Below are 16,248 nucleotides of genomic sequence, written 5' to 3'. Positions count from 1 at the left end.
TTAACACAGGGAGACTCCTGTGCCCTGCACGCACACCGGCACCAGCCACATCTGGTGGGGACCGCTGGAGCATCTTGCTCTCTCCGCCTCCACAGGTTTGTGTGTGACTGGCGATGACTCAATGTAATACAGTGCAAACTGAGACTGCGAGACCCTCCCCTGTAGTTTCCACTTGCTGTTTCCCAGCCACTGCAACTGGAAGCCTAGAGAGAACAGAGGAGAGCAGCTGCTGGATCGATGGAGAAGAAGAAGGGATCTTCTCGTCAGTACGGTTCACTGGAGCTCACTGAATGGAGCAAAGACACCAACAAACCAGGTTACCCAACGAACAAACAATGCAATGGTCTATATGTCGATCTATTGACTGGGTAAAAAGTGACCTTTCTGTATACTGTAGCACTCTAAGTTACCTTAATGTGTCACTGCACCTAATAGGAACATTAATATAAACATTGGGTGCAGTGACACTAGGAGAATTTAGAGTGATATTGTATGAGATTCATTTTATATCCTCCTAGTGTGTCGCTGTACCTAATGTTCTTACCATAACATAGTTTCTTTGGTATTGTGAATTTATAGTGACCTCAGTCTTGTACTATTTTTAGAATATAATCTATGGCACCACCACAATCTTATATGTGTATATATACAGTGTATATATATTATATATATATATATATATATATATATATATATATATATATATATATATATTTATGTATGTATGTATATGTGTGTGTGTGTGTGTGTGTGTGTGTGTGTGTGTGTGTGTGTGTGTGTGTAGTTATAGCCATAATAGTTGTTTTTTAGTCTTTTACTTTTATATCTGGGTTATTTTTGTAGTTGATAGAACCAATCAATGTATTATTCTAGTTGCAGTAAAGGCAGCAGCTCTGCAAATGTCAATCCACAGGTGTTTGTTCTTCTAGTGTGTGTGTGTGTGTGTGTGTGTGTGTGTGTGTGTGTGTGTGTTCTTATTATTTGTGTAAAAGAAAATTGAGGCCCATTGGTCAGGGACCTGCACCATCAAATGATGAAAAATGATGAATACTGACCCACATTGGAGACATTGGCTGCATCTCAGCGTTCAATAGGTCAGAGGTCAGTGAAACTCTTTATCGCATAGTGCTCCTCACAGTAATAATGTTCTTCAAAACTCTGCAACGAATATGTGATTGCATTGTTGATTAGGGGTAATTTTCAGATAATCACTTAAAAAATAGATACAAATATCTATCACAATTTCCTTAAGCCCAAGGAGATATCTTCAGATGTCCTTTTTTGTCCGACCAATAGTCCAAAACCCAAAGAAACCCAATTTGCAATGATTTAAACCAGAGAAAGCAGCAAATCATCACATTGGACAAGTTGTTAACAGAGAACATTTATCATTTCAGTTCTACAGTATTCCTCCACGTTGTTGATGGTCTTTGATTTATAATTGTGTGAATGATGCTTATAATATCATCATGTTGTCAAGGTTGGTCGTACTGGCACGCCATTTCTGAAGTGTATTGCTGAAGTAGTTGATCAGGTGGGAAGTTTGCAAAGCTGTGCAGAATATCTGTTAAGCCCTCTATCTGTTTTGCTTCTTCCCTATTCCTTTTATTTCATCTCACTCCTCCCTTCGTCCTTCCTGCTTCCCTCATTTCTCATCCACTACCTTCTCCACATCCCTCCTCCTCTTTCCTCCACTTCTGTCTCTTGGTGCCTAATCTGGCTGATCTGTCTGTCAGTATGGTGTTCTACCTCATTAGGTATAAAGCACATTGTGGCAGTGTAAAAGAGAGGAATGGAGTCGGAGCAAAGACTGTAAACTGAAATTCACATCTTCAGGGGTTTGGATGAAGAGAGGCGCAGGGTTCGGGAGGTATGGAAAAGCAACAGGATATGGGAACTGTGAGAGAGAGTGAGAAAGCGAAGAAAGTGTGAAGGAGGGAACATTTGCAGAGAGGTCTAGTGATGAGTCATAACTGCTCACTGGCAGAATAATCTGTCCCATAGAGATCCTCTGCAGCAGAACATGTTGTCTCTAATGATGTAAGAATATACTAAACAACGCTTATAACATTGTGTGTTTTCAGCTCAGAGTTCAGTGTTTCAGTCAGCTACATGGGAATTCCCCAGTCACAGTCATTGAAGCTTGAAGCTGTCTTTTTGGCAGGAAAACAAGTGGTGAATGAACAGTAATGCATGATGTCACGTAGCATATCATGTTTGTATTTTTAAGCACATCATTCCATCTGTTTTATGAATTAGGTGATACTGCTCATAAATTATCATTCAGCATCTATAATGTAATGAGTATGCAGTGTGAACACAGTGTGATAAGATTACATAGGATGTGTGAGTGGCTCTTTCTGTCTTTCTTTCACTCTCACTTTCTCACTCTCAGGTACACTCACACACACACACAAACACACACAAAAAAAACGTTTCATGTGGTTGCTTTATCTGAGCTGTGATTATTTATTTTTTACTGTAAATAAGGTGTGAATGGTGTGAAACCTACGACCAACAATGTTGATAAAATGATTAGTTTGACATGTTGGGAAATACACTTATTGTTTTATTGCACATAGTAAAATGAGAGGCTTGACACCGCTATCAAGTCTGTAAAATAGCTACAGAGCTATATGAGCATGGAGGCAATTCTAGTTTACGTAAAGAAGCATTAGCATTGGCACAAACGTGAGCCTCAGAGCTGGTAGCTAGCTGTTTCCCCCTGCTTCTGGTCTTTATGCTAAGGTAAGGCCAATGGCTTTGGCTCAGGGGTACATGATATCTAATATTAACTCTTGGCAATAAAGTATTGTGAAACTAGTCCTTAAAAAAATTTGAAAGAAGTCACAAAATGCTTATTCATGACACAAAAAAGCAAACGTTCCTCTCTCGTCTGCTACCTTCTCCACATCCCTCCTCCTCTTTCCTCCACTTCTGTCTCCTGGTGTCAAATCACAAAATGCTTATTTAAGACACAAAAAAGCAAACTTAATTGTTTATATTTTGTTTCTCTAACAGAAAGTGAATACAATTTCATTTGTTTATGTTTTGGCGAGAAATGCTTCGACTTAGAAATTAGGCGGATTTGGTATATAGAGTGCATTTTAATCAACTTGAATTAACACTTTTGACACATATGGGAAGGCGTAGATAGTTTAATTGACGTCTTTTTTATAGTTTCCATCCCATTAACAGACCAATACTCGCTGCAACACTTCACTCTTTCTCCTCTGAGCTGTCAAGGTTGTGTTGACGCTACATTGACGTCAGCCAGATTTGTCATAGTAACAGAGTATAGAGTGTTTGTGTGAAGATGTGTCTGTGCTTCAACAACCCTTTTTGCCTGTCACACAAAGCAGGCTGCAGTTGCAGGCCCACAAACAACACTTTATTGCCAGCAGGGATATGAATCCATGTGAACCAGCAATTATAAGCAAGCATAGATAGTGCTTCCCACAGAGCTTTTACTACTACCCTGAAGTCATACAATTCCAGTTTGAATTATTATGATCCCCTTCTATTCTGCCTTATTTCATGCTAGTGCAGAGGACGTGTCTTCACAGTACTTTGAACCCAGTCAGTGCTACCTTCCCCAGGGCTAAATGTGACTAGAATAGAGATATTACATACTAGAGCTCTACTAAGTAATGGTGTGTGTATATAAAGAGAATGTAAGGGCGCCAGGGGGAGTCAGGGACTGTCTATTAGTGGTGGTATTGGTATTTCCCTTATTATGTCCGTCTCGGCCCCCATGTTGTGCAGCTCTCTGCAGGGAAGTGACAGTTATCCAGGAACATACAGTGCTAAATGGAACAATTCGAGAGCAGGCAGTGGTGATTTTCTTCAATTTTAAAGTTGTGACTGTCACTACATCTACCTTCAAGAATGTCAACCATACTTGGATCTCAGGGTAAATTAAATCTAGTATATGAATTTTAATTTGCATAAACAATTGCTTTTGTAGGAGATGGTTGCAGTTAAATGTTCGCTGGCCTGCTGTCTTTGATTCTATTCTGCGCACAGTGTCTTTGGTAGCCACTATGAAATGCTTTGATGTCCTTTCATACCACACACAGAGATTCTTTGAAATGTATTACAGAGCTGTTTGGATCAAACCCACACATTGTTGTAATTAGTGGCTTAGATATGTTCAGAAAACACTGTACAATTTCATATTATTTGTTTTATTTTAGATTGAGGATTTAATTTTCATTTTAAAATGTCTGTTTTATTTGAAAGAATACAGTTAAAGAACAAATACAGGTAGTGGTGTGTGGAGTGACATGCATAATGAGACAGATTTAAAAACTGATTTGATTTTACTGTTCACCTGTACTGTTCCCCTGGTGTGACACAATATAGACTTTTTTCTCTCTCTCTCTCTCTCTCTCTCTCTCTCTCTCTCTCTCTCTCTCTCTCTCTCTGTGTGGTTTAGATTCACATACAGTATGGCTCTTTTCCTTCATTTTGTAATTGTTCACACTGGAAGAGCTGGAACCAAAAAACGATTTTGCTTGATAAATGAATGAAACAAATGCATAAATTATCAAAGTTGTCGCCAATTAATAGGGGATTACGTTTTGCCGAAATATTGACACAGAATGACTGATCTCTCTACAGTTGTAGACAAAGGCAGGGTAGACAGGACTGCAGTGTGTGTCTGACAGCCAGCCATACTGGAGGGAGGCTTATTTACTGGCTGACCACCCTGGGTTTACGCAATTATACAGTGTGTGTGTGTGTGTGTGTGTGTGTGTGTGTGTGTGTGTGTGTGTGTGTGTGTGTGTGTGTGTGTGTGTGTGTGTGTGTGTGTGTGTGTGTGTGTGTGTGTGTGTGTGTGTGTGTGTGTGCATGCATGCATGCATGTGTTTGTGAAAGAGACAGAGAGAGGGAGAGGCATGAGTCTTGCCAACCACTGACACATGGTAATGTGGCTGTGACGCTCTGCTCCTGATCAAGCTGTGATTTCAAAGTGCCTCTGCTGCAGCTGTTTATACAATTAACAATGCATATTCATATGCAGTTATTGTTCCACAGTGTCACTTTGGATGTTGGAAATTGGATCATAAAAAGCTCCTAATTGTGTACCTGTCCGCCTTTCTCTGTATAGTATTTTTCAGTTGAAGAAGTGCACTGTAAACTCAAATCTATATACACTTCAGTGTTTTTGTGTCGCACATTGTCTAACACATACTCTTTTGCAACGTTCAGCAAGACTAAAAGCTGTCCTCGTCTCTTACCCTCTCTCTCTCTCTCTCTCTCTCTCTCTCTCTCTCTCTCTCTCATCCCCTCAGAGGACGATGTGGTGTCCATGGCGGACTCCACCATCACCGTGGACGACATTGAGGGGGAGCTTTTTAAGATTGAGAGGATCAGGGACGTCCTGGTCAGGAGGGAGTCAGAGCTTAGATACATGTAAGTGGCTCCACAGCACCAACACCCTGCTTTTTTTTGGTGTCATGGCTGCCATCTGCAGCCAGTGTGATTACTGGAGACAAAACAGCTTCAATAATAGCAACCCCGATTCCAAATTTACAGTAGAACAGTGAAAGCATAATGCTTAATGCTGGTCTGATTTCACAGCACCCCTTCATAGACCTGATTTGATTTTATATGTTAACCATGATCCTTCCCTAACTTTAACCAACTGCCTTACCATACCTTAACCATCATTTATTTAAGACAATATTTCCCTAACCTTAGTTACTATGCATTGAAAGAAAGAATTATAAAAAAACTTTGGCACTTGATGTTACAAATCGTTGTCACTGAAAATAATCCGTGGCTTTGCAGAATTGTTCAGTATCAATGTTGTTGCCTGGCGATGAGTTTGTTTAATTAAATTAAATTAAATTCAATTCCTGAAGTTTTATTGACTATCCCCACTGAGACCTTAGGCTCAGCTCGACATTATCAGACTTGACACATCAGTTTAAGCTGTATTCCAGTTCAGCTGTGCTTTGAGCTTAATGTTACCTTTAGCATTTTAACATGCTGATGTTAACATGGTTACATGCTAACATTAGTACGTCGCACAAGTGGACATTTTGATATATTTGTGGAGCTGGATTAAAGGTAATTGGAACATCAAAGTAATTAAGATTCATCATCTGGGGATCATGAATGTCTGTGCAAAGTGTCATGCAAAAATGTAGAAAATCTTTTACTCTGGACCAAAGTGTTAGACCAACACTTTGACATCTGTAACAGGCATGTGGGATAACATATGTAGCTACTGTGAGACACCTGAATAAATGAATGATTCAGTCACAAAAGTGCACTGATACCTTGTCAAGCTACACATCAAGTACTAGTAGCTAGTGCCTTACTGGCGTATTGCACCCAAAAGCAGTTCAAATCATTTAAGCTATGTTTCTATTTATTTAGGAGCACACCTTGGTATCAGAAACATGTCTCGTAGCAGCATTGTCGTCTATTCTCTCTCCTCATTTCTCTCCATCACAACAGAGTTGGCCCCCATTATAATTTAAATGGCATTACCTTTGCTTCAGCAGGCTAGTGCATTGATATTTATTCATCTACACCATCTGAATGATAGGCAGTAACGCTGCTCAGACAGCGGGGGAAATGGGTGGAGGGCTGTGTGTGGGGTAGCAAGCAAGAGTCAGGCGGATAAAACAGGAGAATGGGGGACTGGAGGAGGAGGGGGAGGTGAAGAGCACAGAGATGGGAAGTCACGATGTTTCCCCAGCAGTCCACAAACTAACTAACTAACTAACCACATGGTGTGTTTTCTTCTGGTAAGTTACGTAAAGCATATCATTTGTATTCCAGACCTCTTGGCCATTTCTCCACCTGCATGTCCGTAGAGAGTATCTTACATGACAGGAAGATGAGGCACGGTGGCAAGGCTCTCACTCTGCTGACGTTGATGAATGTGTGTAATGAGTGTGTGTCTGACCCTGCAAGTGCTTGTGTGTGTATGTATGTATGTGTGTGTGTGTGTGTGTGTGTGTGTGTGTGTGTGTGTGTGTGTGTGTGTGTGTGTGTGTGTGTGTGTGTGTGTGTGTGTGTGTGTGTTTCAAAAAAGACTGCTGCTGTGATGCTGGGTCACGTGAGGGCCTCTAACTCCGTCAGGCGAGGAAGGCACAGAAGGTCTTTCACCCTACCTCAGTGTTCGTAATGATCCACTGAGTTGGAGGGCCATTGAAAGAGAAAGAGCGTGATACAGAAGGAGGCTGAGTGAAAGCTATCTGGCTCAGAGACGCCACAGGGATTTCGCCTCAGAAAAGATTGTGCCCTCTCCTGTGTGAAATATAAGATCAATATGAAGCTTTCTCTGTTTGAATTTCATTTCCCCATTCAATACAGTCACGTCTCCACTCCTCTCTACCCTTTAAAGTAGAAACTGAGCTAATATGCAGCATTTGCAGTACTTACATACGTTATTGTGTGTTTCTTTTGTTCCATCATGCCTGTGCAGGATGGATGACATTCAGCTGTGCAAGGAGATCACTCGTCTCAAGAAAGAGCTGCAGAAATTAGTGTCCATACCAGGTAGGAGTCCTCTGGATACTGATAGTTGTTGATGGAGGATAAAACAGGCAAATAAAGTTAAGGGAAAGAAAGTTTGGGAAATAAGTTTATTCTTACCAAGAATTAGTTAAGAGGATTGATGCCACTCTTATGACTTTACGCTATATATGAAGCTAGAGCTAGCCAGCAGTTACACTTAGCTTAGCATAAAGACTGGAAACGTGGAAACAACTAGCCTGGATATTTTAAAAGTTTAAAAATATATATAGATAGATCTGCCTACCAGCACCTCTAAAGTTCACTAGTTAACATGTTAAATCTTGTTTTACTTCATTTTTACACAAATATAAATGTAAAATCAGACAGGTCAGACATGTACAGAATAAACATAGAAGACACAGCATGTTAATTTGTTTTAGTGGTGATGGTACTGTATACCTATTTTTGAACTTTGGACAGAGATAGGCTAGGTGTTTTCCCCCTGCTTCCAGTCTTCATGCTAAGCTAAGCTTATCGCCTCCTGTGCACACAACATCTTTTGCATATCTGTCTGTCCAAAGAGAGGGATCAGTTGCAGGAAGAAAACTAAGAAGCATATTTCCCAAAATGTCTAACTGTTCCATTAAATAAATTGATTCCTTATTAAATTCTTCATTCATGTATTTATTTGTTTAATGCCCCATTATATTTGTAGTAAAGTAAGTAATCTGTGACAAACACTATAGATACTCAGATGTCTTGTGGTGCAGATAATGACAAGTCAAACGAGGACCGGCAGAAGGAAGAAGAACTACTGCAGCAGATCCACAAGCTGGTCGAGACCAGAGATTTCCTGGTGGACGATGTGGAGTTTGAACGACTCAGGTGTGCCTCTGCCTTTTTCTGTTACAGCTTGGGAGTCCTTTGGTCTTCTGTCATCATAGGCTGTGAATGAAATATCCTACTGAACACAAAGCCATCAGATAAAGATGCAGAGCACATATAGTACTTATGTAGAAAAGGCTTTAGGGCATTTGTTGCCCAAGTAGAAAACTTAAAAGTTTTGGCATGTATTTTTCATGCACAGGAGCACTGGTCTTTGATAACTTTGATTACCATTCTTATGATGACTCAGTGCTCAGATTGGAACATTGCTCGTAGTCACCTGTGCTGCTAAAGTTGTATCTCAGTTCAGTAGCATCCGTATGCACCCTATTAGAAAGCTGCCTCCATTGCGCTCCATTACAACACTGGAACATTTTCTACGGCACAGCACTATGAGAGAGTGTACCGCAGAGTGCACAGCAGAGAGCCATTTCAATTAAACATGTAGCAAGTGTGTCAGTGAGTACCGCAAGAGGAGCTGCCATTAGTTTAAGAAGTTTGCTTATATTTCATCTTTTTTTAGGTGCACCAAGCCTCTTAAGTCTGCTGCTGGTGCAGGAGAGGAAGAGAAGCCGTCTAAATAATGTCCAAACCTTCCTGATCTATTCTGACACTCCTTCACCACACACATTATACAAAACCCTACAGGGCATTTTTGAAAATATTAGAGGAAACCTTCAAAGGAAGGCAGGTTGTCTTGAACATTCAATTTTCTTCATGCAGACATGTCAACAATATATAAAAAGTAGCATTTAATGTGGGCAACTGCTCTCTCACTGTGTTTTATTATGTTTTGTCCTGCACACGTAAAGAAGCTTACAGTGGGTCCATTCCGCAGCAGCAGTGTTACACCGCTTGTAGACAACCACTATGTTTGAAGGTTTAATCCTTTCTTCAGTCCAATTTTCTGACAGTATCAAGCATCATTAGTTTGTGTTTAGCAATAATGTGTTGGCAGCCGACAGCATGCTGTGAAAATGCTGAGGGACTGCTGGGAAGGTGAGAGGGAGGAAGCAGGAGAACAACAGTGAGGTCATCGATCGCAGAGGAGAGGATGTGACGCCGCCCCAAGGCCATGTTATTCATGCTGATAAATACATAGATCACTTAATTGTTATTTCTTTCTTTTTTAACTTGTTTTTTTACACTGTCCTTCACAAGAAAATTCTGTCTGCAGTTTTTTTATGTTCTGTTTTTTATTTTCAAAGCAGGATAAATTTGGTGCAGTTAGCAGAACATATCAGATCTCAATAAATTTCTGTTAGATACGAAGGGTTTACTTGCAAAAAACAGACATCTGTTATTATTGATTGATTTTAATAAATAATGTTTTATTGGTTCCAATCCAAATTTGTGTTGTGTTGTTTTGATAAGAGATCTTAATCTCAATTTTTATTTTATTTTCATCAAGTGCTTTATGTATTGATGTGTTTCTGTGTATTTTATAGCAATCATTTTCAATTTCTACAGGGAGAAAGAAGAGGATAAAGAAATGGCAGATTTTCTGCAGTCCAAATTCCCAAGAAATATGAAGAAGAAAGGTATTTAGCCATAAAGAGAGCTACAAATAGGGCGGCCTCTAGCTCACCCAGTAAGAGCGTTTGCCCCATGTTGGAGTCCTGCAGCAGTGCAGGGTTTGAGTCCGACCTGCTGCCCTTTGCTGCGTGTCATCCCCCATCTCTCTCCCCCTTTCATATCTATCCACTTTCAAAATAAAGGGAAAAGCCCCCAAAAAATAATCTTTAAAAAAAAGAGAGCTGCAACTCTGTGCTCCATCAAAGTTTCAACAAATAATAGCACATTTTTAAAAACTCAGCCGGATATGAGCATTGGCAAATATTTTCCTTGTTCCAAATGTTTTGCTTGTTCAAGGTGTTTTCCACCTGAGGGCTTTGAAGGATGAAGCTTGGCACATCCACTTACAATGCTTTAGATCTATCTGAATAAAGATGTCTGTTTGTGCTCCTCATGGTCAAATCATTAAACAGCTGATATTTAAGTAGTATGAAGTTATGCACATTATACAATACACCACAACAATATGTCATCTTTTCCTCACAGTATGATTTCTCTGGGCTTCAGGTGTACCAACCAGACGGGCTCCATCCAGGGCTCAGCAGGCATCTTCTCCCTTCGCCAAGACAGGCCTCACTCTGCTAAAGGAGTGTTGTGGCTTCACATGCTCCATCATGTAGACTGGAGTCGAAATGGAGGGCCCCACTGCAGGGTTGACACAGGGGCCACAAATCAAAATTGGCCAATCCACAAGAGTCAATATTTCCAGTTTCAGCTTTTCAGTCCGAGAAAGACTTTGAAGCATGGATGGAGTAGTACAGATGCAAGTTGAGAATTCCCCAGAGGGAGTGCAAAGTATGTTGCAAAGATCATGTGGTGTGTTTCCCATGCCAAGACCCAAGTTTGTCTTGGGTTGGATCTGTTTGTCTCTTTCATTGGATTTTATATCTTGTTTTGTTTTCATGCTGTCTCTGCTCTCCACGTCTCTCAACCCACTCCCGTTTTCATTTTTACTCTTGTTAATCATAACTGCTCAGCAAACTTCTTGTGATCATCAGCTTCCAAAAGGAACAACCAGACACATAGTTTTTATTTCTCTTTTTCAGGCCGAGAGGACAGGGTTTGAAGGACAGAAACAGCATAGCACAAGTCAGGCATGTATTGTGAACACACTAATTGGATTCAACTACCATGACATCACTTTACACGTTTTAAAAACAGGTGAGCAAAAAAATTTGTGGTCAGCAGGCCAGTCTAGACACACTGCTGGCACTTAATAATCACCAGTAAGGAGATGACAAGAATGAAATTGACATTAATCAGGAGCTCTGTTAGGATGAAGTTGCCTGTGATTTGACTCCAGATCCAAATGGGTACGACCTTTGAAAAGCAGAGGTTTGTGAAGAAAGAACGGATGTCTCATTACGCTGAATTTATATTGACTAATGTCTACTTTTTTATATGTTGCAAAGAAATATAGAAGAGCATCCCACAGTACACCTTTTTAAGCTTTTTTGCTAATCCTCACTATAGTGGTTTTTTTTTGTTGCTTTTACAAGACAAGTCACCTGGCTTCATTATTTTATTACATATTTCTCATGAGTGTTTAACACATACAGTACAGCACTAACATGTTGACAGCGGCAGTGTTATGTGAGGATACTTCCAGTATTAATACATAGGTGTCCATATTGTACTGTATGCAAACTGAGGTATATATATATAGATAGACTGCTCACACTTAAATTAGTCATTCTTAGTCCAGTGCGCTCACTTTAGTATCATCCATTATGCATGTTTCCACAAACGATATGGATCAACACGCAGCTGACACTGCAGACCACTACACCTTATATAAATATAACCACTCCAGTGATAAAGACAGTCCTCATACGCATCAAGGCACACTTGACAGTGTTTTGAGTGGGTACATTATGTTTCATATTAATCTACTGGCTAGGGGCAAAAAATCCTTTAGCCCACTTCCACTAAAAATTATTTATGTTTTGCCACCCCATATTTTATCAGTTATTCTGTCCTAAATATTTACCTAGAGAAGGTGAATGTAAGGCTGGTGTTGCCAAGAAGAATAGTCGCCATAGCAACCTTGTATACCCAATATCTTTACAATGAGACAATGAGGAAGGTTGGATGGATCGGAGAAATGAGACCTCAGGTGTCATATCATGGTTGCCTAATGAAACATAAACAGGAGACAGAATAATATTGCTGTGGTTATTTTGGTGATTTTCATGTTTTTGATTCACTCTGGTGATAACACAGCCTACTTAGGATTGAAAAGAATATACCCTAATTTATTCTCTGAATTCCTTTTTTTCATTCTTTTAGATAAAGTAACAATCGCATGGAGATTAAGTGAACACAAGGCTGCTTTGCTTGGCTGGAAAGTAGACATATTGGAGATAACTGTTTTTAGATGCTAGTTGAAGGTCTTTTAAATCATTGTAATCATTATAGATTATACATTTCTCAGTGAACCTCCTAGTTTGTGTCTCACCCCGATTGACACAGCATTCTCTTTTATGGTTTATTCCCAACTAGTCTTTGGGATGCATACAGATGTCTGTTATGTTCATTCGCTGGATCTTTTGATATTCAGTCTCAACACTGTCATAGAACCTTTGGGTCACGTATCACCGAGCATGGCTGGTGTTGTCATGGAGGTTCACAGGGGAATTAGATGTGTGCCAATGCTGTTGAAATAACAGCCATGGTAGAAACCACAAAAAGTACCAGGATTTCTCCTTGTTATATGGGTGTGTTTGTCTAAATCATATCTGACAAGATATGTGGTTGATATCCTGATGGGGAAATTTGTCTTACAGTGTACACCATTTTGCCAATACAGAACTAGTGTATTTAAAAAAGGCATTAATGGTTATATAACAGGGGCTAACTTACAACTATACTTTGGATATACATATCTTGGAAAAAAAATATCTATCATCTGAAGCAAAGAAAAATCAGTTTATACAAAAATCCACAATGCTTTTTCAAGTATTTTCAACTGCACAGTGAATAAATGTATCCCTTTGCCCGAAGAAAGACCTTCATCTAATCAGTAATAATTTTATATGTTGAGACATGAGTGTGTGACATGTTTCTGTTCTTCACTGTTCACATTTAGACATCAAACCAGCTGTTCACACCAGCTAGAGGGTGTGTTACAGCCCCTAACTGTGCTCTGCAATGAATTCGAGGATCGACAAATTCATTGAGGAAAATTCTTAGAGACGTGGAACAGACCATGTAGCCTCTTATGAGAGACGCAGTGTCGCAGGAGAGGGAGTCAGAGAGAGAAAGTGATATCAGGAGAGAGGTTGAAGTGGTCGAAAGCAGGGGAGATGAAGAAAAAGAAAGAAAGAGAGAGAGAGTGGGAGGGTATAAAGTTAGATGGGTCTAATCTTCAGTGTGAGTCATCCTTAGTGAAAACAATGAGAGTTCCCACAAGGGCAGCTCTCATTGAACGCTACGTGAAAAGGTCACAACTGTCATTCAAACACCATAATCCTGAACCCCTTCTTCACAGCTCAGTGTGTATAAGAGGAAATATGTGTTTTTACATGTATGAGAAATAAATACATGATAAAGAAACCTGATACCTGTGCTTGTTTGTGTGCCTGTAGGAACAGGAGGGTGATAAAAACAAGAGGTACAGTAGCTGTCACTGCTTTGTTACTATGGTTACTGTGACTTGATGGCACACTCTCACTTCTTGTTACATTTGGTCATGCCAAACTCCGCAGGATACTGATGCAAGGCTGCATGTGTTGTGAAACTGATAAGGGAAGACTATAAGGACCTGTTTAGTGTTCAGGGTACAAGGTTCTTAAATGTTCTCAGTTAAAGCTGCAAATGTAATAAATGAAATTGTATCTCAAGATTCAGTCTCATTATTACAATCTTATATAATTGAAATATCTCAACAACTGCTGGACAGATTGCCATAACATTTCACACAGACATGTATGGTGCCCAGAAGATGAATCCTAATGACTTTGGTGATCCTGACCTTCCTCTAGCGCCACCATCAGGTTGACATTTGTGGTTTTGAGTGAAATGTCTCAACAATACTGAAAGATTGATATAACATTTTAGTTAAGACATTCATCTTTCCCTCAGGATGAATTGCAATAACTTTGATGATCTCTTAACTTTGGATCTAGCGCCATCATCGGGTCATTCTTGTGGTTCATGATACCAGACACCAGCAAAATGACATTCCCGTCAGCCTCAGCTGTGATTTGTGTTTGGTGCTGACGAGCAAATGTTAGCATGCTAACATGCTTAACTAATATGGTTAACATGGTAAACATTATACACGACTACTGTATCAGCATGTTAACATTGTCATTGTAAGCATGCTAGCATTAGCATTTAACTCAAAGCACTGCTGTGACTAAATACAACATAACAACTCTCTGCATTCTCAGCTGATCGCCATAGTGCCACCGTGTGAAACTGCTGTGACATTATCTTCAACGCGACACTCGCTGAATCCTTTCATCGGCAACCCAACCGAGGAATGTCTGCACTCATCAATTGCACGCCGTAGTGTTTGGTGTAGTTTTGCAGGCTGCCATTTTTTTTAAATCTAAGATTGTGGTTGCTAGTGATAGAGCTTGGCTACTTTAAATAGCAGGTTTGTGCCTCTCTGACAAATCAGTGGTCTGCAGTGTTTTAACTCCACCTTTTAGTATCGGCTCAGCTCGTTTGGAACCTCCATCAAGATGGTACCAGGGTATCAGTTACTATCCACAACTTTTTCGAATGGAAAACCTATAAAGGACGTGTCGACTTTAGTAACGCTGTGCCCTACCATGCAGTGGTAATGCAGCATTTGTCTTGTTTCACTTTTATAATGCAGCAGTTGAATTAAAATGGTTGGCAGTCCTCATCTCTTAAAGAAAAAAAATATTTGGGAAATATTCACCTTCTTGCTGAGAGTTACATGAGAAGATCAATATCACTCGCATAGCTGTCAGTTAAATATGAAGCTAAAGCATAAAGAGCACATGCACTGCTCATTGATGTATTAAGAAAGCTGGACATAGCTTGCTGGATATGGTGGCGCCACTCAGTCTTTCTGCTAAATTGTCCCAGTGGCCACTCGGGGTATTGCCCAAGATGCATTTTACCCAAAGAAATCTGTAAAACCGCTGACAGGACACCGGAAAGTGCAAACTTAAATTACCTTTTGTGTTAGAAATGTTTAATTCATGGAGATTTTGTGTTTGTGAAACTTTCCTAGAGTTTAGAAAAGCGATTTTAAAGTGCCTGACGTCCCAATGTAAAGTCGTTGGGCCCAGCTGGAACTTTCAGTCCAGTATCCGGCTCTTACATGCATGGCCCTGATGCTGTTTCCCAAGAAATATTTACAGCTAAGCCTATAACTTGTCATTTTTGCAGTAGGCTACATTTCTCTTTGTGTAAAAGATTAAACAAATAAGATACAACATATTAATCAGTGAGCTTTAGCGTGCTGGTGGGCAGAATTTTCGACAATGGAAAGAACCAGGCTAACTGTTTCCACCTGCTTCCTGTCTTTATGACAGCAGGAAAGCAAATAAGCGTATTTCCCAAAATCGCTTTTCAAATCTATCGCTTTAAATACATCCTTTAAACCCAGATTTTTTTCTTGATTTTTCTCAAATCACTTTTTCTTGACTTGAAGCTTAGTTGTGAATGGGTGTCTCCTTTTATAATGCTAACACTCTTCAGTCACTTCAAGGCTGTTTTAATGGTTAGAAAAGCTTATTTTCTAACTGAATTGTCCTTCAAGAAGACACTTGCTGAATCTAATGTGTAAACTAATACAGTAGTTTTATGTAATGTGACATTGACTGGTATACTCAGTATGTCTTTATGACTTTTATGCAAAAGAGTAAGACTGAACTAAAAGGGAAAATGGGAAATGCCTTGTGAAGATTATATTCTACTTCACTCTCAATAGTAGGGCTAGGGAAGTTTTTTTCCTGTTCTTATACTTGTTGCAGATAATGTCATCATTTCATCTCTTAGATCTGCCTTTGTTATTTCCCACTGACATTTAGCACATTCATAGTCAAAGTGCAATAAACAAAGGGGAAAGATTATACAAGGCTCATCTAAAATATATTGTTATATCAACAGAAACATCCAAATGACAGTTCCTGATGGCCTAATGGCTCCCAAACCTCACTGGAATATCTTAAAAAGCCGTCCATTACAAACAAATTAACCAACCCTACAAACGTATATTTCTATTGTTTAATATACTTCTTTATTTTGTTATTTGATGCATTTGGAGTTTGCTCCCTCTTATGTTTTTCTGCTTCTTAAAATCAAATGTGGGGTGCCTGGTTAGCG

The 16,248-nt window shown here is 39.7% G+C and overlaps 1 protein-coding gene across 2 annotated transcripts; it reads left to right on the top strand.

The window, feature by feature from the left end:
- The first annotated feature begins 37 nt into the window (after positions 1–37).
- Positions 38–11,070, top strand: LOC120558762 (bMERB domain-containing protein 1-like). Of its 2 annotated transcripts, none has more exons than XM_039799979.1 (6): positions 38–316; positions 5,298–5,418; positions 7,448–7,521; positions 8,250–8,364; positions 9,835–9,905; positions 10,447–11,070. In XM_039799979.1, the coding sequence occupies exons 1-6, from the start codon at positions 238–240 to the stop codon at positions 10,557–10,559; spliced, it is 573 nt and encodes a 190-aa protein (XP_039655913.1). In that variant the 5' UTR covers positions 38–237; the 3' UTR covers positions 10,560–11,070. The 2 variants fall into 2 exon arrangements, with proteins under 2 accessions (XP_039655913.1, XP_039655923.1); XM_039799989.1 differs by lacking the exon at positions 38–316 and adding an exon at positions 3,709–3,913.
- The last annotated feature ends 5,178 nt before the right edge of the window (positions 11,071–16,248 follow it).

This window comes from Perca fluviatilis, chromosome 1 (genome assembly GCF_010015445.1).
Source record: "Perca fluviatilis chromosome 1, GENO_Pfluv_1.0, whole genome shotgun sequence".
NCBI classification, from domain to species: domain Eukaryota; kingdom Metazoa; phylum Chordata; class Actinopteri; order Perciformes; family Percidae; genus Perca; species Perca fluviatilis.
Note: the sequence above shows the minus strand (reverse complement) of the source record. Positions and strands in the feature narration are given on the sequence as shown.